The sequence below is a fragment of the Curcuma longa genome, chromosome 10 (genome assembly GCF_044706935.1).
Source record: "Curcuma longa cultivar G26 ecotype Majalengka, Jawa Barat chromosome 10, ITB_CL_G26_1.1, whole genome shotgun sequence".
Lineage (NCBI taxonomy): Eukaryota > Viridiplantae > Streptophyta > Magnoliopsida > Zingiberales > Zingiberaceae > Curcuma > Curcuma longa.
The window spans coordinates 1,671,553-1,681,435 of record NC_133870.1 but is presented as its reverse complement, the minus strand read 5'-3'; the positions used below and the strand labels follow the sequence as shown (position 1 = coordinate 1,681,435).

The following is a 9,883-nucleotide window of genomic DNA, read 5'->3' as shown; positions in this document are numbered from 1 at the left end:
AGTTAAAGAAAGGTTTCTAGTCCCATCCAATAAACCATCCACTCATTTAGAAGAAACCACTTTACAGGGATCCAATGTATAAATATGATTATATGAGTTTAGTACTAGCTTGAGCACTTGGGTATTGCAAATCCAATCTGGGAACTCCACCTTGAACTTAACCTCTTGTTTGAAAGAAGGTACTCTTTGGTGCATAAGGATAAGGATAACAAACTCAGGCAACAATTTTGAAATATGAAATATCTGATGATCAAGCTGTCTGATCGTTTTCACCTAGGAATTCACTGGGAAAATCTTTAACAAGATCCAACTTACAAAGATGAAATAATTAAGTGTGCTCTCTGAATGAATTTGATCTCCATCTCAAGAACTAGGAATGGTACAAGCTTCTTAATATGAAATGAGTCCCTATCTCGGTCTCTGCAAAATGCTCTCCTTAGCTTCTTAAAAAAAAAAAAAAGGAAGGGGAGAAAGGCATGAAAATTGATTCCTTAAAGGGAGATGAAGGCTCCAACAACAAGAGGTATGGGAGAAACTGACACGAACTAAAAATTGAAAGTGAGGCCGGACCGTTGGGATGGCTCTCCATCATAGGACCGTTGGGATGACTCTCCATCGTGGACTGGGCATTCCACTTAAGTAGGGGTTAATTTAATTCCATAAAACCAACGTGAGTTTTATTTCTCTTCCCGATAACCCGTTCCCTCTTCCCCGTGTGCTCCGCGTGTCGCCTTCCCCACTCCTCGTCGCGAGCCAGCCGCCGCTTGCCGCACCACCGCCCAGATCAGCCGGATTGGACGAGGAAGCAACTGCCAACCTCTCGTACCTCGCCGTCGGAACCTCCTCCCGAGCTCTCTTCTCGCGGAACCCTACGCCGCTCGGACCCACGCACCGACTTAGCCGCCGCCGCCTTCCTCCCCGCTGCGAGCCGTCTTCTGCTTTCCTTGTAACACCTTACCTCTTAACAACCTCTTTTACGTCTTTCGCCTCCTTAATGACGAAATTGAAACCCTCGACACCGTTCTTTTCCTTTGGTGTTATTTTCTTCCTCATTTCTTTCGATTTTGGCCCTAATATTGAAAATGGCAACTTCACTTTCATTCCAGGTTTGGATTCTTGTTTCCACTTACTTATATGTGGATGATCGGTGAATGCGCTTCTCCTTTTCTTGAAATTTGACAAGGTATGATTCGTTATCTGATCCCATTCATTCTTTTTCGTCAGTCTAGTTTTTCACTTTCTCTTCTCTTGAAGTCTAAAGGGTAGGATGCTTCCGAAGATGCTGGTACCTAATGTTTTGATCTTTGAAGTTTTTTCTTTTTTCCTTTTTCTATCTAAGAATAAGGCTCTGGTTCTTGGAAATCCAACAAGGTATCGTTCATCTCACCCTACAAGTTGTTTACGATTCCATTCTTTTAAGGTTGGATTCTGGTATCAATTTGCGATCCCTTCATGATTTGAGAATCCCTCGTTTGTGGATTCATATCAAGTAGATGATATGCGAATAAGGCTCTGGTTCCTTGAAATCTTAAATGATAATTCATTCACAGAGAGTTGAGGCACCAATTAGAGGATGTGCTTTTGATTTCTTTAAAACACATTATCAATAATAATAATAATAATAATAATATGCCCTTATTTTACTATTATTTTTATGGCTTAATGACAGGTATCAGATACTAGAACTGAGTAGAAGCAATACACATTTGAGGGCCATGAATCTCCTGTATACTTTGTGTGCCCTCATTATAATGAGTTTTTTAGGTTTATTTCTTTCTGTCATTTTATTTATTTTCTCAGTAAAGTTTTATAAATTAGTTTAACTATCACACCAATTCACTTTTCCTCTTTATGCAGTCTATCTTCTCAACTACTATTGCTGGAAAAATCAAAGCATGGTAGTATAATTGTTTGGTATCCAGAGTTGATTATGCTGCTCTTAGAAGATGGTGCATGGTAATGTCTTACAGTTCAGATGGGTTTTACAGTTCAGATGGGACTAGGTGAGTTTCATTGACTCCACCTACCATTGTCACTAGCTAATTGCTAGCCTGCATCATACACTAATTTTTAGGATAATAACAAAGGTAGTTTGCTACTTGCATGTGCTCGGATGTAGGTAATGGGCATGGGTAGAGGATCCTTGGGTATGTGAGTAGATATATAGAAAGATATTTTAAACAATGTTGGATATCATAATGCATTTATATTTCTCACCCAATGGGCTTTTATTTTTGTTGCAAGTCATTGTTCTTATTTTTTGTTATTTCCTATAATTTCTTTAATAAGTTATGACTCTCAATAAAATATATCGAGTTGCAATGCATAAATTGTTTCTTTTTGCCCACACAAGGGTGGGCTTTTAAGTAGGTTACAATTAGTTTCACCTACATCAAGTCTTAAACATGATTAGGAACAAACACAATACTCATTTCTTTTTTCAAGTCTTGCATCACCTACATTAACTTTTTCTTGTCTTGGCATGGAGATTCACACCTACATTCTATTAGTATTAGAATGCATATGATGCAAAACCCCCTCATGAGCATTAGAGCCTATATGTGTTTTTCAGAAAGTCTAAATGATCTTCAATTTTATATATATTTTTTTCTTTCAATTCAAACCACCACCACCACCAATTTATTAACTTGCTCATTTTATATATTTTTTACTTGCTTAATGTCTCTTACATATTGTAACCAAGATTATGTTATCAAAGCAGCTGTTTCATGATCAATGATGTTTTTCTCATATTATATTGTCTTTATTATTATTTTTTTCATTTTCACATATTGACATCTGATATTTCACTCATATTGGTTGATATTGTTTTCCAAACCTTGTTTACATATTATGATCAAGCATTGAGAAAATCTGTCAATGATTTCATTGTTAAAGCGCTCAGTGAAAGTACCTTCATGAGAGGGTTTGCGATGGCAATTTTGCCGGCCATGGAAAAACAATAAAAAATTCCACGCCATTTTGGATTCTATAAACTTCTTTAGTGGTCATGCCTTCTACTAAAGTGGAGTCAGTTCATATCTATTTCAAAGGGTGGTTTGTAAGGTTTGCTACTTTGCAGGCTGCCCTGTGCAATATCCTCATGCAGGGATCTTTCCACAAGTTCAAATCATGGAAGGATCTTTTATTTAATCTTTTTTCACAGGTACTTATTATTTGATGATTCATGATTTGACAATCTGGCTTAAAGTTCACTCAACATGTCTGCTCTACAAATTTCAGTCATCTGATACATGTAAGGAGAGGGATTGAAAAATTCAAGAATTTCCACAAAGGATAGTACTCATCTGATAAAATTGTCGCTTGAGCATGCAATTCGAATTCCATTATTGTTTGATGAATTGAAGGTAAAACATTATTATTCTATAATTTTTGTTGGTTATAATATTTTTTTTCTTTCTCTATTTCTATTCATTATTTTAATATATTTCCCCATGTAGCATGTGTTTCTTGTGATATTTCTTAGATCAGTGTTAAACACGAAAGACAGACCACCTCAAGGGCTTTATGAAGCTTTTCAACCTCTTTTCTTGTATATGAAGCATGAAGAGTTCAAGATCGTGGTCCTCCCATCATCAATTAAAGCTTTAAAGAGGAATCTAGAGATAGTACTGGGGTCTATTGGAGTTCTATTAAAATTGATCAATCTTGACTTGAGCAAGTACTTCACGAAGTTTCACTTCATGTAGATGAGGAAAGGAGAATTGCAGCATTGTCCATTGGTAGGACTTGTAAGTGAAAAGTCTAGTGATCCAAATGTTCTACCTTCAATGTTTGGTGCTATAAAAGCAGTTATACGAGGTCAGCTTTGATTATCATTTCTTGAAATCATTATTCTATCACCATTCGGTACCTTGGCTCATGCCCTTGTCCACTTGAAGAGTTAATTCAACCTATTCTTCAGTTATGACTGACCGTGTCAAACAGGTTCTGAGGGAAAACTCACGAATCCTTATCAGAGGACTGGAATGATAAATGCTATTGAAGAATTATCAAAATCAAGAAGTCATCTCTTTTATTGCTTCAGGTCTAAAGGAAAAAGACAGTTTAAGAAAAGGCCACCTTAGATGCTTGCGAGTTGTATGCAAAAAGTCAGATACATTGACAAAAGTAAGTGAACTGATACTTTCTTTTATTGCACTTTGTTTCCTGGTCAGTTCCTAGTTGGTAAGGTTATCTTTTATCAGGCATCATGTTTACTTGAGCCTCTCACTCACTTAGTAAAAACTGGTTTCTCAAAAGCTAGTCAAAGGTTAGATGGAATCTATGCATTATTTTCACTGGCAAAAGTTGCCACTGTTGATGTTAAAATAGGTATCGTATATTCTATTTTGTATTTTCATTTACATTACTGACTTTTGATTTATATCTACATATTTCCTGCAGATGATTTTCTTCTTAAAGAAAAGCTTTGGGAATTAATTGCTCAACATGATTCCTCAATTATCCCTACTTCTCTAGTAATTGTTCTAGCATGTTGCCAATGATGAATACATTATACTTGGGAAATTGTTTTAACAATTCTTCTCTCTCTTTGTTTGTCTTCTTTTCTCCTTTCATTGGTTTTTTTTGTCTTCATTGACATGAAAATCTACTCATGGTCATGATTGTTTAGATTTGAAAATCCAATTGTTATGGTTTATTTTTTCTAGTCCTGACCTTGCTTAGTTAGCATCAATTGACACTTTCAATTCTCATGGGGTTTTTCTAATTTTGGCAATGCCTGCAACTAGTTAGGGAGGGTTGTTGGTGCAAAATACCCTACCTGAAATTACAAAACCTTTTGGCCAATAAAATTTTTGGATGAAATGGGATCAATCAATTTCATAACTATGATAGATGTATGGGGATTAAGGGATTTAAAAACATAATATGATAGGTTGAAGGGAACCTTGTTTTGTTGATGCATATCAAGTCTAACTATATACTTGAAGCACAATGACTAGTATCCAATTGCAAGTTTAAATTTAAGTTGTTGCTATTGGATTAACCTTCCATGTTTTTGTGTGTTATTTCATATGAAAAAATAGAAATGACTACTTCTTCAGTCAACATTCTATTCTCACTTTGGATTGCTTCATTTTAGTCAAATACATCCTAATGGTTGTGGTAGTGCATAAAAATCAAGAGCCAGTTGGCTCGACTTAGAAAATTTGTATTGCCAATCATTTTTTTTATTAAAGTGGATTGTACTTATTTTAATTGCCATTGTTATGAGACCTTTTTACCTATGCAATTCTACGTTGTCTGAATATAGGTCCTGCTTGTCTTTAGTTACTAAGAAAATTAGCTCTTCTTTGGCAATTTTGGTGGAAAATCTTCTTCTTGAATATAGGTCCTAGTTGTCTTTAGTCATAAGAAAAAATTTCACATTGAAGCTTACGCGTAAGTGTTGTGTTTCTTACTAAATCTCTGTTCTCTTTGTAACTGAGTATATGGTCAATTGTAATCTACTGGGTTGTTGCCTTCAGTGCCTTCAAAATCTAAATGACTGCCTTGGTAAGGGTGAGGCATATGGACACCTAGATCTTCTTAACCCCATGCCGCTTGATATTGTGATGTGTTTGATACTTAGATTCATGCTATCTGATGTTTGTACTCTAGTCGGAGTCATACAAGGTTTAGGCTTCTTTGATTGAGTATTTGCTCTTTATGTTTCTCGTCTAGTTCTACTTTTTGGTTTGTTTTCATTGCCTAGTTGTTACTAGTGTTTGTTTTTCACTTTTGGTGCTATATCTAGTTGAATGTCACTGTACCTAACTTCTTATGCCAATTAGTAGTTTCTTATTTGATTAATTTTTTCAATTAACTTCCTAAGATGATGCATTCATGGTTAGTGACACACAGAGTTGGCATGAGGCACAAACACCATTTCTACCATTTGTTGAACTGTTGGTGAAATTGTTTGCTTCTTATCGCACTTGCAGCTGCTTCCTGTTTCTGCAGTTCATATTCCCAGCTGATAATTTGCTCACATCACCCTTGCATTGCCAACAACGGTATAAGTAACCAAGTATGGAAGGTAGGTGCTTTTTTTTGTTCATTTTGGTGTTGCTGATTTGGCCTTTGTAAAATACTATATTGGACATGTTTGAGAATTCCCTTGTCTTTTTACCTATTGCTACATGAGCTCATTCTTTTCCTAGTTGCTTCATTGAAACCATTTTGCTATATGTTGCACTTTGATCCCACTTTTGGCTTTCACTCTGTATGGCAACTTTTTTTTTCAATTCCAGATTTTCATAATCAGTGGGTAGGTTATACCTGGAATTGATGTTAACTAAAAGCTAAACATTTTTAGAAGCTTCAAAGGATTTTGCAGACACATGGTTATAACATAGTGGGTATTGTGGCTGCGAATCTTGAGCCAATATGCAAGGTAATGCCATTTGCCAATCTTATAGTTTTCATTCTATAGTACTTTGTTTATGTTTTAGGTGTTGATGAGAATATGAAAGCCAATTGATGATCTGCAATCGGTTAGTCATCAGTGGCTGGTTTACTTGTAGTCATATCAAAAAGACAAATATTATCATTTGTAATGTTTAGTTTTACCAAAATATTAAATTTTAAAATTTTATTGTAGAAATCATACATTTCATTATATTTTTTCACAATAAAATCTAGATAGATTATATTTTTGTTGAGCAGTTTTTTTTTTCACTTCCTCTTTGGATTTTTCATATACTATTATCCTTTTAGGATTTGCTTGGGTCTACTGGACTCTTTAGTTCAAGCACACTGGAACAGCTTGCAGCCGCACATTCTCTATTAATATTAATGATCATATCCCCAAATGATTTGTTCATTGAATTTGAAAATGTAAGTTTCTTGTTGTTTTATTGATGCAAAATTATATTTTCTATATGATTCCTAAACTCATTGCATTTGTTTTGCATTTTCAGCACTTTAACACTCTCCCATATCATTCATTACATGATATGCTCATAGAAAATGCAATTAAGGTGAGATAGTTAATTTTTTTGGTCATCTGACTGTTAGAATTGATAGCAAATAGTATGATCCACTATTATGCTTTTTGTATGCTCTGCCTTATGCATTTTATTCTTATTATCAAGATACCTAAATTCAACCACACAATCATGCTCCAGTCCCAACATATTACACTTTTTAATTATTTCATTACGCAGGCACTATCTTTCTGAATGTTTTTAAGCACCATGATGTTCTTTTACTCTTGGTCCATAAAATTTGATTTATGTTTGACATATAATCACATTTGAAGTTAAATTGATTCATTATGTGAAAAGATTCTATTCTTGCAGATATATCTTCACCTTTTTGGCTGTGAAGTAGATGCTATCGCATTTGAAATGCATTTTGTGGTTTATTGAAGGTTGGAAAATGATCATTGTGTTTTTATAGCCATTGAGTTTCCACATGATCACTTATTTTGTTACTACCAGGCCATGAAGTTTGTTCATTTTTCATAAGTTAATTAGCCCCACCTACTGGCTTGGAGGTTGCTGGGCGTCTGTGCATGTAACATTGAAATAATGCTTGTAAAACTTTAAAAAAAGGTGTTTTATTTAAAGATTAATATATAATTTCATTAATTTGTTTATCACTAACCCTTTCTTCTTTCACTCATCTCCATTACACCATTAACACTAGTTGGCTTCCCTCTATGGAACATTGTTGTCATCTCGTTGAATCCTCCATGCTTACCCACTTCGAACCAACCTCCTCCCATAACACTTGCATTCTTGTATGCTAGTATAGGACTGTGCTCACAAGCTCTCACTGTTTGGCGAATCTTGACTAAAAATTATTATACTAGATTGTAGAAAGATCATGCTAGTTTGGAGGAGAATGAATCCTTAGGTTCTTCTGTAGATTCAAGTTCTGGTCTAGTGATTGCTACAATTGAAGCTTCAAAGCTACTTACTTCAAGAATCATCTGATGAACATCTCATATTGGAACATCTTGAATGGGTTGTTATATTTGACATTGTGTTGAAAGTTAGAGTCTATAATGTTAGACGTTTTGAGTTGTTTCTTATCACATTGTTGGTTGTTGGTATCTTAGATTGCAGATATTGATCAGGAGCTTATAGTTGAAGTCTTAACATCAGAGAAAAGGGTCAATCCAATTTTGCTTGGTATTTCCATGCTTAAACAAATTGATTTCCTATTGTTTATTTTGCATTTGCAATTATAGCTTCTCCTTTGTTAACCACACACTAGGAAATCAAATAGTGAATCTATTTGTAAAATCAAAGTTAGATATTTTCATATTACCACAGATATAGGTTTTGAAGTGTGAATAGTTTATTTGAAAATCCAAAATCGTGAAAATATTCAAGTCAGTACAACATTCCAATATTCAGGTCATTTATAAACATCTTATACACTATGAACACATTGAGTATTTGCAATGGATCCCATGTCACTTTTATAAAATCTTGATGTCTAATTTATGTTTGATATTTATTGCATAAACATGGATGATGAAGATTGGGTTGGAGAGGTTATACAACCTCAAGTCAATGATCAACTTAACATTGCGTGAAAATATTTGAATAAAACATGATTCCTAAAACCACATGACCATTGATTGCTTGTTTCTGTGGTATAATCCCAACAGTTTCAAGCAAATTGGATCATCATTTCATTTCTCTTGTGAAATTTTGTGCTAATCTACTATTGAAAATAAAGTGCAAATCTTTTGTGATGATCAAATGTTTGGATTTAATCATCCAAAAGTGTGACCATGTTGTAATGAACACCAAGAAATGTTTGGAATGACCTTTAACAGATGTGGATTAACATGTGTTTCTTTCATGTTATAACAAATTCGTCTCATTATTTTTTCCTAATAAAAATGTGATTCTCAATTTTTTTTCTAATTAACATGAATTGCTCTGGTAGAAATACTATTAGACAAGTGTCAAATGGGATAACAAAGGGTTGACAGTTGCTATTACACAAAACATGGACACGGGAGCCTTTTCGATGCTGGGGTTTGCGAACAAAGAAGCACTTGCAGTTACCATTGCGCCTCGGAAGGCTACTTTCTACAGTAGATCAAGGTCAACCTTGTGGACTAAGGGAGAGACCTTTATAAACTTCATAAATGTCCATGACATTTTTCTTGATTGTGATCATGATTGATTAAACTTTCAGAAGATAATATAGTGTTGTGTTTGATCCAAGATTTTGATGCATTTCTTTTACTACTTTTGTTTAGATCATATACCTTGGGAAGCCTGTTGGAACAACTTGACATACTAAATCAGAGACCTATTACTATTCATCAATATATGATCTTTTGGGTGATTAAGAGGTTTGCAATCTAGACATTTCTCAAAATTTCTTAATATCTTCTTTTTGCTATGCTTGTTGGCTATTTTGGAATCTTGTGGTAGTTTATCTACATCATTGCTTATAGTCCATCCAAGATCATCTAGCATCTACAACCTTATACCACTAGAGGCTACAATTTCGCAACACAAGGATGAAATCAACTCATTGAAAAATGCACTACAAGAAAAAACCTAATAGACAATGCTTTTAATGCGTTGTCTATCTGGCTGGAAAAGCGTTGTAAAATCTACTATTATAAAAGAGGTTTTTCAAAGACAACGCTTTTTAACATCAGCAACACTTTTGCAACGTTTAAAAAGCATTGTAATTTTGTTCCAAATTGCTTGAATTTTGCAATGTTTAACCAGCGTTGTCTTTTTAATTATCTCACAGTTAAAAAAGTGTTGTCTTTTGAAATTAAATAAAAATTTTTAGCAATAAATAAAAACTATTGTATTTTTCATATACAAAATCATTATTTATTATGTTTACCAAATGATTTCCATATACAAAACCATTGTCTATTACAAAGTCA

The 9,883-nt window shown here is 34.3% G+C and overlaps 1 protein-coding gene across 9 annotated transcripts; it reads left to right on the top strand.

Annotated features, from left to right (window-relative positions):
- The first annotated feature begins 702 nt into the window (after positions 1–702).
- On the top strand, positions 703–9,604 carry LOC141836735 (protein ILITYHIA-like). 9 transcript variants are annotated; one of them, XR_012602479.1, is made up of 14 exons: positions 703–946; positions 1,107–1,183; positions 1,858–2,003; positions 3,083–3,166; positions 3,244–3,368; positions 3,462–3,822; positions 3,949–4,131; positions 5,949–6,043; positions 6,323–6,400; positions 6,724–6,843; positions 6,927–6,986; positions 8,072–8,144; positions 8,914–9,074; positions 9,233–9,604. XR_012602479.1 is itself a non-coding variant. In XM_074724258.1 (14 exons), exons 8-14 carry the CDS (start codon positions 4,089–4,091, stop codon positions 9,274–9,276), a joined length of 513 nt encoding a protein of 170 aa, XP_074580359.1. In that variant the 5' UTR covers positions 703–946; positions 1,107–1,183; positions 1,858–2,003; positions 3,083–3,166; positions 3,244–3,368; positions 3,462–3,629; positions 3,711–3,822; positions 3,949–4,088; the 3' UTR covers positions 9,277–9,604. The 9 variants fall into 9 exon arrangements, 6 of the variants coding, with proteins under 6 accessions (XP_074580359.1, XP_074580361.1, XP_074580360.1 ...); XR_012602480.1 differs by adding an exon at positions 7,308–7,378 and having other exon boundaries at positions 8,914–9,604; XM_074724258.1 differs by lacking the exon at positions 8,914–9,074 and having other exon boundaries at positions 3,462–3,629; positions 3,711–3,822.
- The last annotated feature ends 279 nt before the right edge of the window (positions 9,605–9,883 follow it).

What these genes read in the sequence shown, in the direction of transcription:
- LOC141836735 (XM_074724259.1), top strand. Translation starts at nt 4,089, where the DNA reads ATGCTTGCGAGTTGTATGCAAAAAGTCAGATACATTGACAAAA. An exon ending in ATCTTGAGCCAATATGCAAG is followed by an intron (nt 6,401 to 6,723) that starts GTAATGCCATTT and finishes TTATCCTTTTAG; the next exon opens with GATTTGCTTGGGTCTACTGG. An exon ending in TCATAGAAAATGCAATTAAG is followed by an intron (nt 6,987 to 8,071) that starts GTGAGATAGTTA and finishes TTGGTATCTTAG; the next exon opens with ATTGCAGATATTGATCAGGA.